Source organism: Carassius gibelio, chromosome B9 (genome assembly GCF_023724105.1).
Source record: "Carassius gibelio isolate Cgi1373 ecotype wild population from Czech Republic chromosome B9, carGib1.2-hapl.c, whole genome shotgun sequence".
In the NCBI taxonomy this organism is placed as follows: domain Eukaryota; kingdom Metazoa; phylum Chordata; class Actinopteri; order Cypriniformes; family Cyprinidae; genus Carassius; species Carassius gibelio.
The window spans coordinates 8,882,006-8,900,551 of record NC_068404.1 but is presented as its reverse complement, the minus strand read 5'-3'; the positions used below and the strand labels follow the sequence as shown (position 1 = coordinate 8,900,551).

At 35.3% G+C, this 18,546-nt stretch overlaps 2 protein-coding genes across 3 annotated transcripts; one reads left to right on the top strand and one right to left on the bottom strand.

The window, feature by feature from the left end:
• The first annotated feature begins 205 nt into the window (after positions 1 to 205).
• Positions 206 to 7,044, top strand: si:ch73-390b10.2 (Golgi pH regulator). Of its 2 annotated transcripts, none has more exons than XM_052565847.1 (14): positions 206 to 427; positions 842 to 901; positions 987 to 1,090; positions 1,180 to 1,286; positions 1,511 to 1,612; positions 1,834 to 1,954; positions 2,041 to 2,121; positions 2,384 to 2,493; positions 3,048 to 3,139; positions 3,450 to 3,542; positions 3,629 to 3,724; positions 4,806 to 4,895; positions 5,115 to 5,180; positions 6,272 to 7,044. In XM_052565847.1, the coding sequence occupies exons 1-14, from the start codon at positions 386 to 388 to the stop codon at positions 6,476 to 6,478; spliced, it is 1,371 nt and encodes a 456-aa protein (XP_052421807.1). In that variant the 5' UTR covers positions 206 to 385; the 3' UTR covers positions 6,479 to 7,044. The 2 variants fall into 2 exon arrangements, with proteins under 2 accessions (XP_052421807.1, XP_052421808.1); XM_052565848.1 differs by having other exon boundaries at positions 207 to 427; positions 3,051 to 3,139.
• A 2,352-nt stretch (positions 7,045 to 9,396) lies between these two features.
• Positions 9,397 to 17,429, bottom strand: pdzk1 (PDZ domain containing 1). The gene is made up of 9 exons (XM_052565846.1): positions 17,269 to 17,429; positions 15,568 to 15,779; positions 15,248 to 15,476; positions 14,151 to 14,287; positions 13,759 to 13,954; positions 12,687 to 12,883; positions 12,337 to 12,564; positions 11,169 to 11,495; positions 9,397 to 10,284 (listed from the first exon to the last, which is right to left on the bottom strand). The coding sequence occupies exons 2-9, from the start codon at positions 15,772 to 15,774 to the stop codon at positions 10,213 to 10,215; spliced, it is 1,593 nt and encodes a 530-aa protein (XP_052421806.1). The 5' UTR covers positions 15,775 to 15,779; positions 17,269 to 17,429; the 3' UTR covers positions 9,397 to 10,212.
• Between the last annotated feature and the right edge of the window lie 1,117 nt (positions 17,430 to 18,546).

The following is an 18,546-nucleotide window of genomic DNA, read 5'->3' as shown; positions in this document are numbered from 1 at the left end:
TATGCAACACACAAAAATCGAACATGAATTAATATTACGGCAATGGTGTTTGCAAATGTTTGCTTTTGAGACGTGTTTGTGATATTTTGAATGCAGTGCTTCATTTTGCAAGAGATGTGATTTGTTGAAAAAACTAATAATTTTTGAGCAGGTAACGCCTTCTAGCGGTCGAGTTCGGTCGCGTTATCAACCAGTTGATGATGACATCACTGTGCGCCGGAAAACCTTTTTGTCCCGTGTCATGACGTCAGCAGCTTGACAGCTCATTCGGACACTTGTTTTGTTCGTTAGTTGCTTCTCTGTACTAACAGAGCATTTTTAACATAATGAGCTGAGGGCACGTTTGTCATTTTCTGTCTATAAACGCCAAACCACATGCCACACCATGTCTTTCTTCGTAGATTCAGTGATTATGTTCACTTCTCAGGTATGTCTTATCTCTCGTTCATTAATACATGTTTATTAGCATCCACAACACGAACACAAACACTTCCTTCATTGTGCAGTGAACCACATGTTACCAAGGTTAAATGCTTTAAATGATGCAAAACAATTAAAATACTTAAAAGGTGTCTGTCCGACTGTGTCCTTGTCTGTAACAGATGTCTAATAATAATAACAGATTATTATTTTTTATTATTATTTACTTTTGACAAAACACTACAGTATTATTTCGAATAGTTAAATGTTGATAGTTAATATAACGATAGTATAATATAGTTGTATTAGTAGTTTTGAAGGTTTTTGGTTTATGTGTTGGTTGTGTGCATAATGCAACATAATTAAGTATTTCACATAGAAATGCTTGGAGGATGTGTTAAACATGATTTTGTGTCCACAGGTGCTGTTTTTTGGGTTCGGGTGGCTGTTTTTCATGAGGCAGTTGTTTAAAGATTATGAGGTATCGTGCGTAAGAGTGTAGATTTAGAACAGTGGTGTTGACTCTGGGCTTTCAGTATTTATAATCTGTCTCAATTCCTCCTCAGGTTCGACAGTATGTTGTGCAGGTGGTCTTTTCCATCACGTTTGCCTTCTCTTGCACTATGTTTGAGCTCATTATCTTTGAGATCCTCGGCGTATTAAGCAGCACGTAAGTATTCATGACTAAAAACCAGTGGTGAGAAAAGTAGACCAGATGCTCACATGCTGTTTGTTGTTGTTGTTGTTTTTTTTAAACAGGTCCCGATATTTCCACTGGAAGCTGAATTTGTATGTAATATTACTGGTTCTGATATTTGTGGTGCCTTTCTACATTGGCTACTTTGTGGTCAGTAATATACGATTACGTAAGTGGATTTGGTTCTCTCTTTATATTTTGTAGATTTTCCATTTGCTTGTTTAAAGGAATAGTTCCCCCCCAAAATGAAAATTTGCTAAAAATGTACCTACACCCAGACAATTCAATATGTAGATTAGTTTTATTTAAATAACTTGCTCACCAATGGATCGATGCTGTCAGAATGACAAAATTAACTTATGCACCCTACCCTTTTTTCCTGCTATTTTACAGTGCAGAGACAAAGGTTGCTTTTTTCATGCGTGGTCTGGTTCACATTCATGTATTTCTTCTGGAAACTGGGCGATCCCTTCCCTATACTTAGTCCAAAACACGGTAGGCAATGTCAACATAAAACTTTCTATGTATTTATGAATGTAGCATAATATTTCACAAAATCTATAGACTTGGAGAACACAATCATTTGTTATTTTGGAATATTTTTGGAATAATGTGCACCAATAATTCAAGCACATTAACAGGAAATGTGCTTTATGAAAGTAAATATATTACAAGTAATAATGTATATGTATATGTTTTTATTTTCTTATTCTCAGGCATTCTGTCCATAGAGCAGCTGATCAGTCGTGTGGGGGTCATTGGGGTCACACTGATGGCTCTTCTCTCTGGCTTTGGTGCTGTTAACTGTCCTTATACATACATGTCATATTTTCTGAGGTATCTTTGCTCTTAGACACATAAAATAACAGAGAATAGCCTGTTGTATATTTTATATGTAAGATACTAGATGTTTGTTTGCTCAGAAATGTGACAGACAGTGATATCCTGGCCCTGGAGAGAAGACTTCTTCAGACTATGGACATGATTGTCAGTAAAAAGAAAAGGTAAGCAGTATAAAGAGAGGGATCCAAGCAGACAGGGGAAACATATTCACAAATCTTGATTAGCTGTTTCTCCAGTCTTCAGTGTCACATGATCCTTATTATGCTGAAGATTGTATGTTAAAACATTATGTTGAAAAAAATAAAATATTTCTAACCCTACATTTATGGATTTTATATGATCCAAAAGTAGTAAATAAGTAGGATTTGTGACTGAACCATTTTTTTTTTGTCTTTTTAATAACTTTTTAATGTCTCTTTGTAGGATTGCCATGACAAGAAGGCAGATGTACCAGCGTGGAGAGGAGCAGAATAAACAGACGGGATTCTGGGGGATGATCAAGAGCGTGACCTCCTCACCATCAGGCAGTGAGAGTATCCTTAATGAGCCGGTTCGTCTGAGGCAGCAGGCTGACAGTACAGGTCCTGAGTTACTAATTCAGTCTCATTTAGAAGAGACCCAGCAACCGGAGAGTTACTGAGATCACATTTCATCACCATTGTGCCTTAAGTGTCTGAACCAAGCTCTTAACTCCTGTTCGCTCCCTGAGGACTGCCACAGCAATTTAATTTGAAGCAGTAGCTAATGGGCAGTAAATACTGTGTGAGGATCTGCATGTTAAGTAGATTGGTTAACCTGCTGGCTTAACACAATGCTTCTCAATTGGTTATGGTTCAGGACCCAGATTTTACAATGCGTCTACAAAAGCAAATAATAATTTGAATGAAGTCAGACATTGAAATGTGTTGTAAATGTATTTTTCTAAATTGGCTATAAATCCATATGCATATGCTGGATTGTATTATTTTGTTTTAATATTGTTCATTAAGGCTGAGAGCACTAATTTTTGGGGGGTTGTGAATTTGATGCACTAGTTTAAGACCGCAGGCTCCTCAAAAGGGATGTTTGTTTCTTAACCTTGGCACGGCAGATCTTTCTCTGATCCTGCAGGAAGTGGATGCTCTGGAGGAGCTCAGTAGACAGCTTTTCCTGGAGACCGTGGACCTGCAAGCTACCAAGGTATTTAAAATGAAACATAGTTGTATTTCTATGCACAGGGATCCCGTGCTCATGTAAAAGAAGGAAGTATGCATCAGGCAATTTAAAACATTGTAATCTCCAGGACAGACGTGGAAATTAACAAAACCCTAAAAACAAACAATTACAGTTAGTTCTTTTTTCTTTTGACTTCGAAATATCAAGTAAATATCCAGTAGACACAGTATAGTCTTGGCAATTCTTTGGTCAAAATGTGTCCATATAAATCTTTTATTTAAATAAAAGTAAGTTCTTAAAACACTATAATGATCTTATGTCTCTGTATTCAAAGGAACGGATCGAATACTCAAAAACATTTCAGGGGAAATACTTCAACTTCTTAGGTTATTTCTTCTCCATTTACTGCGTGTGGAAAATATTCATGGTAAGAATAGTTTTTGCTCATTTTGGCTGGCATGTATTATAGACAATTGTAAGAATCATTGACATTATGTAATGTGTTCTTTTTAGGCTACTATCAACATAGTGTTTGACCGTGTGGGGAAGACTGACCCAGTGACGAGAGGAATCGAGATCACAGTCAACTACCTCGGCATTCAGTTTGACGTATGTTATCATCAGTTTACGCTGCTTCATATATATTTTGGCTAGCTAAATTTCTTTAAGCTTCGCTATCAGACTTCTTATTTCACATTTAAATGTTTTACTCCACTTCTGATACTCAGTTGTGAGTATGAATGGTGTAATTCACTATTATTAGAAACATATGAAATGTTTTTGAAATTATAAAGAAGTCACTTATACTCACCCAATCTCAATTCACAAAAATATAGCAAAAAACAGTAATATTATGAAATATTATAACTATAAAAAAAACTGTTTTTTTTTTTTATAACTCTTTTAACATATCTCTAATTATAATCAATGTTTAAAACAGTTGTGGGAAACCTGATACGTTTTTTTAAATTCATATCAGGATTATATCAGTTTTCTTGAACACAAAGTTTGAACTGAAGTTATCAGAAATAGAAATGTTTTGAAATGCGTACTTTCTGCTTTTGAACAATTTAATGCATCCTTGCTGGTTAAAAAGAAAAGAAAAAGCTGCTGACCCCAAACCTTCGAACAATAGTGAATGTTATGTTTTTTGCTGATAAAACTCTCTTTACATTTTTAATGTCTCTTTATCTCATGGGAAAGTCTTCCTTCTTGTGTTTCTGTGCCCCCTATTGGCCAATATATAAAACTGTAGACAAATCAGATGTTAGCACGGTTTTGTCGCAGAAGGACAAATTACCATACCAGTTGTTTCTTAACTTATTTAATGATAGTATTTTTATTTTTATTTTTATAATTACATTTGTTAGTACACACTCATGTACATAATTGTTGCGTATCCACTCTAATAGACTTTATTCTGTGATTGTATATGCATGCTGTGATTTGTGTGTGCTGTGTCAGCTGACATTTACTGCTTTGGCTGGCAGTTAATTGTTCCCCAGCCTGTTAAATGACGGTTTAATCTTTCCCCATGAGGAGGTAATGATTCAGCCTCTTAAACATGTAATCTGTGTCCGGCTTCACTCTTGCTCTCCACCGATAAGGGCAAAATGCTGCTCATCCCTTTCTAATGGATAAAGCCTCCCAATTTATGTGCAGAAGAACTTAAATCTTTGTTTTCCCACAGGTCAAGTTCTGGTCTCAGCACATTTCCTTTATCCTGGTGGGAATCATCATAGTCACGTCCATACGAGGCCTTTTAATCACACTCACCAAGGTAATAAAGGATGAACCTGTTTTTTTCCTCATTCAGTCTTATCACTTAAGGGGAAACGGTCATATATTACTGTACGTGTGCGTAGGCGTGTCGGTGTGGAGAGAGCAGATTATTTCCTTGAGCAACTGCAACATGGTCTAATTCGGTTTCTAAGAAGCATTAATGTTGTTTAAAGCTAATGAAAAGCAGTTTTGTTTAATCTCTCTCTTTTGTTCACAGTTTTTCTATGCCATATCCAGCAGCAAGTCCTCCAATGTCATTGTGCTCGTCCTGGCTCAGATCATGGTGAGACATAATAATAATAATAAAATTAATAATAATAATAATAACTGTACTAATTGTAAGTTTTGTTAAAATTATAGTCCACCCAAAAAAGAAGATTCTGTAATTTCTCACCCTCATCTTGTTCCAAGGCGGTACAACCTTTGTTCATGTTTGGAACACAAATTAAGATATTTTTGATGAAATCCGGGAGCTTTCTGAATCTGCATAGTACTTTCTGACAGCAAGAGTACTATCACGTTCAAGGCCCATAAAGGTAGTTAGGACATCGTTAAAATAGTCCATGTGACATCAGTGTTTCAACTTAATTTTGCAAAGCTATGAGAATACACTTTGTGCAAAAAGAAACCAAAAATAGCTAATTTATTCTACAAATGTATCTGTCTATTTTAACAATGTCCTTACCACCTTTCGGGGCCTTGATCATGTTAGTACCCTTGCTGTCTATGGAGGGTCATAGAGGTAAAGTAATCAATGACAGAATTTTCATTTTTGGGTGAGCTATCCCTTTAATTTTAAGGCATATACATACATCAGCAAACATTTGATGTAGGTATGATATATGCATTATTATAGATTATGATATACAAATTATTAATTCGTTTTTTTTTTTAAAGAAAATATTTTTTAATGCACTTATAATGTTTCTATTTTAAATAAATGTTATTCTTTATATTCATCTAAGAATGCTAAAAAATGTATCACTTTTTCCACACACACAAAAAAACCTGTTAGAGCATATTTGCTTGCATCATGATTTCTGAATGATCATGTGACACTAAAGCCTGGAGTAATCATGCTGAAAATTCAAATAAAAAATAATTTTACTGTTTTTCCGAACAGTACAAGAACAGAACATTTAGTAATTAGAGAAAAAAAAAAAACTTTTGAACTGTAGTGTAAAAGTGTTTAGTGTTTTTCCAGCAGAAATAATAGATAACTGTAATCATTTTTTTAAACCTGGTCTTTTTGGTGATTTTGAATAATAACTGTTTTTGATTCCTTGTCCTACTAATATTTCGAGAACCCTCCTCATATTCAAAATGGTGCATCTTCTCTGTCTCTCTCTCCCACTCTCTGCTGTCTGTGTGTAGGGCATGTATTTTGTGTCGTCTGTGCTCCTGATGCGGATGAGCATGCCTTTAGAGTACCGCACCATAGTGACGGAGGTCCTGGGAGAACTGCAGTTTAACTTCTACCACCGCTGGTTTGACGTGATCTTCCTGGTCAGTGCTCTCTCCAGCATCCTCTTCCTTTACCTGGCCCACAAACAGGCACCAGAGAAGCACATGACCCTGTGACCTCATCAGAGAGAGACGCATTTCTTTTGTCTCTCCCTTTAGAAGGACTTTTTTTGCCTCTGCCCTGTAATGAGCATTTTTGGGTCTGTATTTCCTGAATCAGGAGGTGCCCAGAAACAGTGTTTACTGGACTTTGGTTTCAAAAAATGCTGATTAGCTGTATCATTTAAATAGAATCAAATTAATGGAGGGGACAAAATAATATAAAATGTGGGTGTCATTTTTTTTTATTTTTATAAAATGCATCAAATTTCCCGTACCAGGTGTTATTATGTTTATCACGGTAGGTGAACAAACTAAAGGCTCTCTCTGCTTACCATGAAATCAGTCACTCTTGAGCCATCTTTTATCATTAATAGACATCAGATCTATATCTCGGCAACACCCAGTTATGTTACAGTGGACTGTTGGACTCTTGTTGTTCTTTCAGGTCTGTTAATCGTTACTATCATTCCATGTCTCAATGATTCACATGTGGATACTGTATTGAGCGTGAGTCATAATCTTCTGCTGAAATCATCTAGAACTGGTTTAAGAATACATGTACTTTGGCCTTGTGTATTATATTTTGTGTGTGTGTGTGTGTTTGACAGATGCCATTGATTTACTGAAAAGGCAATATCTGTGTGGCAGAGATGTAACTGCAGGAAGCTCAGATTTCCAAAGGCTTTTTCAAGCATTTCCACCGATTCTTATTGGTACATTCAGTAGATTGAAGCTGAAAAAGGTTTACAAGGAATAAGTAGTGTTTTCTGAAAAGCATGACGTCTTAAATGAAAAGTGGTTTTAATTCGGTTTTGTGTGGGTCGCACATCCTCGGTGTATTTCGTAATTCTGAAATGGTGTGATATGCAACGAGAATCCTCACCTTCATTCATTGGCTGCCACTTCTACACTATAACCATATTGGTGTTTGGTGATACGAAGAGCAAAAATTAAGCTATTAAACATCTATTATTAAAATACTTTACCAGCAAAAACAACCAGAGAATTAGTATATTTACATCTGAATAACAAGGAAAGAGCTAAAGACAAAAATGAACAGAAGCTTTGTATACAAAGGTGGGGATATTTGATATGATGCTGCCTTGTTAATCTGCTTTAAATTACCCCACCCCGCATCAATCTACACTCCATAGAAGACAAACATATATAAATATGTATAGATTGTAGATAAACTTTTTCCAATATTTGAATTGACACGAACTGCGTTTGCATGAAGGTGTCTGATCCTCCTATAGCTATAACTACAGCCTGTTCTCTGCATATGCAAATATTAGTGCTGTCAAACAATTAATCGCATCCAAAATAAACGGTTTTGTTTACATAATATATGTTGGTACTGTTTATATGTATTATATATATATATATATATATATATATATATATATATATATATATATATATATATATATATATATATATATACACATACAGTGTATATTTTGAAAATATTTATGTTTATATTTCTATTCACATAATTTACAGTATATTATACATATATTTAATATATAAATTTTTTTCTGAAATATATACATGCATGTGTGTCTATTTATATATGCATAATAAATATACACAGTGCACACATATATTATTTAAGCAAAAATTTTATTTTGGATGTAATTAATCGTGATTAATCATTTGATAGTACATGAAAATCAGTACATACATGAGCTTTTGTTTCTCATTTGACTGGAAAGTATGAAATTAAAGTATGTATTGAAACAATACAAAGGATCTAGAAAACATGACTGCTTAGTTCAAGTCAGTGTTAATACATCTCAAAGTAAAAGAAGAGCCAGAAGGACTAACCCATGCTTCTGTGCTCCATGGATATGGGAATGGGGAGAGGCTGTATTTCCACAAATCATTTTTTATTTTATTTTTAGTAGAAGTGGCTTAAATGGACCTTCACTGTCCTGTTGAAGGAACACAGACATTTATTATTTAGATTAAATCTAAATACAATGCTTGTTCCATTCTGAAATACACCAAAGATTTTAAACAGAAAGTGGTATATAGTACCACGGTGGGCACAGCCTTTTCTGCACTGTAAACTGAGATTGAAAAGATGCTGTACTTCATTGGTAGATGTGGATGCTCTCTGGGGAGAAGAGGCTGTTAAAGTTGTTGTTGAGGCCATTTTTCCCCCTGTTAGGAACTGGCAGGCATTGGTGTACAGTATCTTGTGGGAACCGGACTCCCTCTGGGAAAAAACCCAACAATCACAGGTGATCCATGTGGGCTCCTGGCGGTCATGGGAGCTCCCTGTGGGAACCTTGTGGACATTGGTGCTTCATGGGTACCTGGCTCCCTGGGACAAAAGGTTTGACAAGGCTTCTGTTGCATCCACTTTCCTCTCTTTGGGAGTCTGGTGGGTACAGATGCATCTTGTGGGTGTGCGGTTTCTCCTGCCTCATTGTCTTGATAGATAGGGCTCTTAGATGATTGTAAGACAAATGATCCAAAAAGTGAATGACGCAAAGGTTGTGCAAGATTTGTTGTGTATGTAATAAATAATATCTAGATCTGTGAAACCTTGCGAGAGGAAAAGAGAGTGAAGAGATGAGTTGAGTAAACCAAGAAGAGCTTGGAATTTAGTTGTCGGGTCTTGTATAAACGGGCCAGTTTTTACTGAAGCTGTGTAGAAAATGGGCCATAAGGCTTGCATGCACTGAAGAACCTGAATGACGAATGGATAATGACTAATGAATTCTGATTGTTTTGTGACTCAATGCACATACGAAATCCTATTCAAAACCACTCACCATATTCATTCAAAATAACTTTTTATGTACATAAAGACTTCCTAAGCTAGAAATATCATATAACTTTGTTAGTGAAGGGAGTCCTTGGCTGTTTTGTTCAATTAAAGCTGGAGCTACAAATATAGAAAGTGAAAACAGATCTTTAATTGGTGATGTAGATTTGCTTCTGGCGTTTATTTTTCTTTATGCATAAAACATTTCATGATTTTTCCTGAATAATACATGATGCATAAGTTCCAATGTAAATCTGTCATTGAATGCTGAAGTGCTAATCACCTGATTTTATCATCATCAATGGATCCATATAGCAGCATAGTATTTTTTCCACTTTAACCATTAGTTATAAGTACTTTAAATATACGAAGAACATTGGTGCTAACACTAAAGAACTAAACGCACCTTTAAAATGATAAGAATTGTTTTCACATTTGACATCACACCAAATAAAGAAATTTTATTCAATAGGCATCCATGAGAAAGTGACAAAACATTCTGTAAAATAAATTATAAATCAAGACGTATGCATTGCCCGAAAGACCATAACTACCTGTAATTTTATATTTCATGTATCACAAGCATAATAAAGCCAGTTCACAAAGATCATTGTTGTTGTGGATCTCAATGAAAGCAGTACAGAAATAATCTGTTTCATCTGATATTGTAATTATAATAGCTTTGTAAATTCACATAGAAAATATTCTTTAATCAGTGGTCTTAAAGTCTCTTGTTCAAAGGTGCATTGCCCCTCTTAACATATTGTATTAGCTGATCAGGGGTGCGTTTCCCAAAAGCAGAGTTGCTAAATAAGTTATCAACTTTGTTGGTTGCAGTACAATTTCCCATTGCCAACTAAGTTGCTAACAGTTTAGCAACTATGCTTTTGGGAAATGCACCCCAGGTAAGTGCATCAACCTGTCACTAAATCACAGTATCGGAAGTATCTGTTGGTACAGAAGTGTGGTGTGCTTAGAGTTTCTCGTCCTCACTCCCATCTGATGCTGAAGATGATGACGATGAAGAGGATGAAGAAGACGACGACTAGGGTGCAAAAAAGAAGTTAAGAGTTAGTTGCTCTTTCAGGATTTAGTGATGGCTTGTGTCCTTAAAGGGATAGTTAATAGATTTAGCTCAGAATAGAAATCACAATATACACTTCCACTAGATTTTTTATTTTTATGTTTTAGTCTTTTATGCTCACCAAGGCTGCATTTATTTGATCAAAAATACAGTTGTAAAACATTATTACAATTTAAAAAAGCAGTTTACTATTTTAATATGCTGTAAAATGTAATTAACTCATGTGATGTCAAAGCTGAATTACTCCAGTCTTCAGTGTCACATGATCCTTCAGAAAGCATTCTAATATACTGATTTGCTGCTCAAGAAACATTTCTTATTGTTAGCAATGTTGAAAACAGTTGATAATGCTTAATATTTTTATGGAAATCGTGAGACTTTTTTCAGAATTAAAAAAAAAGCATAAAAAAGAACAACGTTTATTGAAAATAGAAATCTTTTGTAACGTTATAAACAACCTCACTGTACTTTTGATCAATTTAATGCACTGTAGATGAAGAAAGGCATAAATAAATAAATGAATATATAAATAAATGCACTTTTGAGCTCAACCGTAAATGCTATATTTCACCCTAAAACTATAATATTATAATATACTTATGTCTATACCCCAAACACAAAGCTAATGTACATATTCAGACGTACATGTTGGAATTAACTGTACACCTTTTAGTGGAAGGTGTGCAGTTCTTCAAAATGTATTTAATGTTGAACAGAAGAATGAAAGCCATACAGGTTTGGAATGACACGAGTGTGAGTAAAGGATAACAGAATGAGAAACTTAGTATTGTGAGGTAAACTGTGAATGCTGAAAACAATCAGAAATGCTGAAAAGCAGTACTGACCCTTGAGCGGGTTTGAGCAGGTGGAGTGGCCGGCCTTTCGTTGTCACTTCCTGTATCTTTCCTCTCGTCCTCCAGTGAGTATGCTGGTGCTGGGACATCAACGGCGGGCTCTTTATCCAGCAGCTGAGGGGTGATGGCGATCCCTCGTGCTTTCAGGTGATCATAGGCCGTCCTCTCAGCCACTAGGAGGACCAGCGTGTCCCCGCTCTCGCGGATGAGGTTCACAACCTCCTCATGTGTGCTCATTTCCACATTCACCCCATTCACCTCCACAACAATGTCATCATCCTCCAATCCGGCTCTGTCTGCTGCTCCACCTTTCACCACCTGAGAGAAAACACATTACCAGGTTCATTCATCCCAAAATGAAATCAGTTCACCCTCATGTTCTATATCTGAAGGAAGAATATCTTATCCACTCTTTTAATGAACGTGAATCTAACTCCAAAATCTAAAATCAATTCTTCAATCAATAATTTTTTTTATCAATTTATTTATTCATTCATTCATTCATTCAAAAGTTATGTTTTCTTATTTCTCATATATACCAGAGAACAGAAAATCGAATTGCGATCAATATTTCGGATTCTCAGACATATCTTTCATACACTCAACAAATCTTCAGACCTAAAGTTGGACATTGTGACAACAACTGAATTTATTTAGTTAATAAAGTATGGACATGGTTAATATAAATATGGTTAGACGTGGACCAAGCAATATTCAAGTAAAATGTATGGGATTGAATCAAATTATAAGTATTAGTTTATTAATGTTAAATGATGGAATTCAAATGGGTGAACATTTTATATGAAATTCAAATACATAAATAAATGTATTATTATTATTTCTAAATCTATTTAATAGCATTATTATTATTTGAGTGCAGGCATAGAATATAATGTTTATGGACAACATTTATGATACTTTTATCATTCTTTTATAGTACTTTTCTAATATTTTGGAGCCTGATAGACACTAGTCCCTATTTACTTTCACTAAATAGACAAGAACAGTTGGGATATACGTTAAATGTGTTCCGCTGAATAAAGAAAGTCTCACAGGTTTGGAATGTCATGAGGATACATAAATAAAAACGGAACCTAAAAAGAGAACAAGGAGAGCTTTTCTAGAAAAGTCAGCACAGGTCATTTTTTTCAGAGCGCACCTCTTTGATGTACTGTCCATGAAGTCCCTGGATGCCGTTGAGATGGAAACCAAACCCAGCAGCGGTCTTTTCCAGCCGGCACAGTTTGGGTTTGTGGTCCACATCTGCCGGAGCAGGTGCCGCTGGAGCAGGTGATGCTAGAGCAGGTATGGCTTCAGCTTCATGCTCAGGATAACTGGGTGGAGATCCTCTCATTTCCTCCCAGTACAGAAGTGGAGAAACACCACCCTATACATCAAAGTATCACACAATGAAATATGAAATGTAGTTTAAGATTCAAATTTGACATTTAAATAATCACAATCACCAGTGCTGTACTGCAGCAATCTTAGTGAATGAAAAGGACTCACCAATTTGTACATTTTCTCGGTTTCAGCATCCAGCACCAGGAGGGAGCACTTGTTTCCTTGATGTGATATTTTCTCCACCACCTGTTCATGTCTGCAGTTATCTATTTCCTGCCCGTTTACGGCCACTAGTCTGTCCATATTCTTCAGTCCCGCTCGCTCCGCAGGGCTTCCTTTGTCTATTTCTCCGATATAATGGCCTGAGAAAACAAAATATGACATGAATCAAAATGTTTTTCTCTGTTTATCTAGGGTGACCATACATCATAGAATTCGAATTACATAATCGACCAAGCGTGGCATGCAAGAAAGCAGGATCTACAGCGAACATCCAAAGAATACGAATTTAACCAATTTAGTTATTAATGCATTATTTATTTATTTATTTTGTAATTAAAAGTATTCATTAATTATAATGAAAATCCAGTGCTGGTAAAATACGTTTTTGATTATATTTTATAGAATGCCCTCTTTTGCACCCTACACCGTTTACTGTACAAAAGAACATCTTGTGATATTAAATCATATTAAAATTCTAATCTTTTTTTTACTGCATCTAAGAGCCATTTCAGTAGATAACCTTTGCATATCACTATACAGTATCATCAAAATTCCTCTGAATCACAGTTACGCAATGTCAGTTGCACATTGCAAACACATTGCCCTGACACTGCAATAAACTTTAGTGAGTTCATGTGGCACCACCATGCTAGAAAGAAAAATAAACAGAAGAACTAATGCAAGTAATGCAGTGGTAATGCAAAGAGAATCAGGGCTGATCCAGGAAATAACAGTCCTGCTGTATTTCCCCTGAGTTCTAGTCTGCGAGCAGTGCACTTAACCTTAGGTTGCTCCAGAGAGACATCTATGCAATTAGTGTGCTGTTAATCACTTTGGATGACATAAAATAAAGAAAAAAAAATCTAAAAACCAACAAAAGAATGAATAAATAGCTTGTGACCAATTTCAATTTCAATTTACACTTCAATTAGGCTACATTTTACATTTTAAACACAATGTGTAATAGGCTGGATTTGTATTGCAATGTGACTTCCACACCATGGCAAGCACTTACCTGCATCTTTAGGATCTTCCTTCAGGATAAAGCCATAGCCATCTGCTCTCTTGGTCATGTCTGCAATGCGAGGTTTTTGCTGGAGGTGCTTGACAGTGGCATGAGCTGTGCTTGGGCGAATGCCTTTGCTCTTGAAGAATTTTTCAGCGTCCTCATCCACCAACAGAAGCATCACTTTGTCCCCGGCTGCTTTCAACTACAGTACCAATATAGATCATTATAATATTTTTCTCAAACACTGATAGGGTAAAACAGTAGAGTCAAGGTCCAGTCAGTTTGCATTCAAAAGTTATTAATGTTTATAAGAATGGTTTTAACCAAAAAGATTCTGGGTCCCACTGACTTCCACTGCATGTTATTGCAGTTAGAATTAAAGCATCATTTTAACTTACCTTCTTCACAATCTGATCATGTGATAGACTCTCAACATTCTCACTGTTTATCTCCACTATCCGATCACCCAGCTTCACACCGGCCTGATCAGCTACTCCTCCAGACACCAGTTCTGTCATGAATACGCCTTTAGTACCTGAGAGGAAACAGGGTTAGATCAGAAACTCTGTTAGTACTTCATGTGTCATCTGAAATAATTCCAACAATGATCAACATATTGGTTGATTCATCCAAAACAGGCCTTAGAAATGAGTTAACGTTTGACTTTCTCAGCCACGGGTGACCATTGGCTGATTGTCGACAGCACTGGAAAAGACTTTCTGGAGCTTGCAAGCTCTAATCCCTTTAGCTGAAAATGAACTAATTAGAGGATTTAGGCAAATCTCTAAAATATATTCAAATTGAGGAACAAATCTAACTAGATTCAGTGCTTTGTTTTCTGTATTATTACTGTGAAACAATTGGCAGTTACTACATTCTTAAGTTATTTATTTTTTAATTGGTATTTAAGGTTTCATTAAGAGTTTTTTGTAACAACCATGGACCCTTTTCTATTGCACAGAATGTTCTTTATAATAATAATAATGATTAAAAAAAAAATTCTGATTATTAAACTGTTCATCAAACTGTTCTTATTTTTTTATTTATTTTTTTATTTTTTTGAGAAGGTTCTTTGGATAACCTTAAAAAGGTTATTCTATGGCATCACTGCAAAAACCCTCTTTTGGAACCTTAATTTAAAAATAAATAAATAAATAAATAAAATCACAAAGTCTACACTTGATATTTCTGTCATTTTCACCATTTATCTGAATTTCATATAAATCTGTCTCTAAATGGTACATCAAATTAATCAAACGTGATTAGTCGCTTTTACTAAGTAGGGTTGCAAATAGGTGGAGAATTTCAGGAAACTTTCCAAAAATCTCTGGAATATTTCCAAAAATCTTCAAGTTTGCGAAATTTCCAAAATTTCCTAGAAATTTCCCGCCTTTTTGCAACATGAATTCTAAGTATTTAGTTCTTGGCCCAAACAGGCATTACTTTAAACAAGATCATATGATGTTACTTAAGAATCTGGGAGTTTTTGGCTTACCTTTGGTGGACTTTAAGGAGAAACCAAATCCACTGCTGGATTTTTGCAGATAACAAAGCTTGGCTTTAGCGGTTGGTGCAGACACTCCATTCATGGTGGGCTGGCTCGGACCTGACTGGGACTGAGTGTCAGCAAGATTCACGCCATTGGCTTTAGCCGTCTTATATGCCTCTTCTCCAAGGACATGCAATGTGACGCTCATCCCACTCTTTCTCACCAAATCTGCAACCTGACCCATGAAAAAGACTGAGGTTCACCACCAGACTATTGAAATAAATAATATAGGATTTAAAGGAAGTCGATTTTCAAATTCATCAGACCTGGCTGTGCTCCAAATTGTCCACAAACGTTCCATTGACTCTGACTATGCGGTCTCCGTCCTTCAGACCGGCCAGTTCAGCCATGCCGCCCATCTCCAGGGCTCGGATCAGGTGACCCTCCTCGCCGTGCTCCACTCGGAGGTAGAAGCCATAGCCCTGACCCTCTCGCTTGGTCAGAGTAACGACACGTGGTTTTGGCCCAGCCATTTTCCCTGTTAGGAAACATCTATCGATCAGTGTTGCTTTTACGCTGAGGTCATCGAACGTGATAATATGCTCGTCTTGGTACACCTGATGTTATCTTATCATAGATGCACACAGTTCAGTATATACCAGTCATTTGGTGATAAAATTGGTAATTACCAATGAAGTGTGTGGAGCCTAAATGTATTTGTAATTGCAGGTGTTAGAAATCAATGAAAGCAGACTCGTGCAGATTAGACACAGAGGTGAACATGATTGTGCAATCTTATGTTCTTGAAATGGAGTGATAACTGGGGTAATATAGAATTATCAAAGACCATATAATCACCGCCCTGTGTTAGGGTGCACCTGCTGAACTACATCACTGAAGGCTTAAAGTCAATGTAAAATGACATTTAAAAATAATTTACTTATATTTCTGGGTATTCAAAAATGCATAAGATAAAATAATAATAGTAATACTAGTACTACTACTAATAATAAACATATCATATGGAGAGAAAGCATATAATGTAATTTAGTTATTATGTGCAGTAAACCTTTTTTTTTGCAATAATTCCCTAATTAATCATGCACTAGAATGTGCATTAACAAATATAGTACATTGTGATTTCATGTTAAATTTAAATAGACGCAGAGCAAATAAATAAACAAATGAATACATAAGAGAGTGAGCGATCGGATTCCACAACTATTAATTGCTAACAAAGTGTCTGTCAAAGCACATCTTGCTTTAAAATGCTTGCACCTTGTCTCTGTAATTACAGATGACAATCATTCAAGTTTATTTTGTTTTAGAGTGAGTTTTAGAATGCGTGCTCTGACTCCACAATTGTTAACAACTGTATGTGTTATATGTTTTTTTTTTATAACGTGTACCTTGTACCTTTTCTCCAGAATTACACATTAGTAATTACAAAACAATAGACACAATTGGGAGGGATCAACATCATCAAGGCTTTAGAAAGGTTGCCTATAGCCTTGGTTCATTTCGATAAATGTTTTTTTACCAGGGGAAAAAGCACAAGCATCTAGCTGTAGGTTCAAGCTCAACAGATGCCATATCAATTACACAATACCTCACACATAAGCTGAGAGCTGAAGTACACTGCTCACACTTGAGTGCTCCATGAACTGCTCTATGAGCTGCTAATGTTTTCACATCATCACGTTATGCCTAAAAACAACTCCTCGCTGCCGTTTAATAATTAATGCAACTTGTGTCAAGGTTCTCATCCGTACAAATAATATAAAAGCAAGAATTTCACTTGAGTCAGCAAACTGCATTAGAAAAGTTTTCAACATGATTCTCAGGGTGTCGTTGTCTAAATTTAGGTAGTCTGGATCAACATGTCTATTCTATTGTATTCTATTCTGAAAAAATGCTTCAAATTACATAGCTCAGAATAAATTTTTCAAATAGTAAGGTACACATCAAAGCAGATTTTTCTCAAGCCCATGCTATTTTTAAAGGTCCATCTATGTGGTGTCACTCACCTGCTGTAGTCTCCTCAGTGTCCCGGTGTGAAGGAGGTGGCTGTCTGCTTCTGCTCAGGTGTTATTTAGCGCTGCGTAAGTGTGTGTGAAGGACTTTGACAGGCCAAAGGTTGATCTAAAAGGTGAGTTATTTAACCATGTCCCGTGGCTGGAGGCTTATTCTCTGTTGCTGTGAATGACTATATTCTACCCTAAAGAAATAAAAAAAATCAAATAAATCTAAAGTCTGCCAGGATATTTTTATTCACTCTATTTACTTGGTTTACTGAGCTGTAAGAGTGTTTTAAAACCACCTCAGATTTATTTCATGGTATAAATGAATAAATATATAGGTTTTTTAAAATACATTTTTATTACATACATTTTTATGTTTTTTTAGCAATGTATTTGCATTTATTGGATCAAAATACAGTAAAACAGTAATATTGTAAAAATTGCAAACATGAATTTCAGATGAATTTCATGAATTTGATAATTTCTTCATTGTCACATGATCCATCAGAAATCATTCTAATATGCTGATTAGTTTCTCAGAAAAATGTATTTTATTATTGTTATTATTAATGTTAACAGTTTTTGATGCGTAATATTTTGTGGAAACCATGATGCACTACTTTTAAAAAGTTTTAATCAATCAATCAATAATGTATTTCAAATGAATGCTGTTCTTTTCAGCTTCATCACAAAATCCTGAAAAAAAAATGTATCATGGTTTCCACAAAAATATTAGACAGTGACAAATATTTTACTATTTTCAACATTTATAAAAATAAAGCAACAACTGAGCATCAGTATAATATACTGATAATAACAGATCATCAAATCAGCAGTTTCTGAAAGATCATGTGACACGGAAGACTGGAATAATGATACTGAAAGTTTTAGGATTTTGCTGTGCATCACAGGGATAAATTACATTAAAAGTCTGAAAATTTAAAACAACTATTTAAAATTGTAATAATATTTCACAATGTTAATGTTTGTGCTGTAATTTAGATTAAATAAATGCATTATGTTTTAGTGAGCATAAACCACATTGTTCAAAAAATAATATACAGTTGTGCTCATAAGATTGCAGAATATGCAAATATGTTAATTTTAAATAAATAAGAGGGATCATGAAAATTGCATGCTATTTTTATTGAGTACTGTCCTGAATGGGCTATTACAAAAGGTGTAGACATTTACTGTTTGAAGAAGGCAACATAATGAACAAATAAAAAATAGCATGTAATTTTCCCTATCCCTCTTATTTTGTTAAAATGATGAACATTTTGC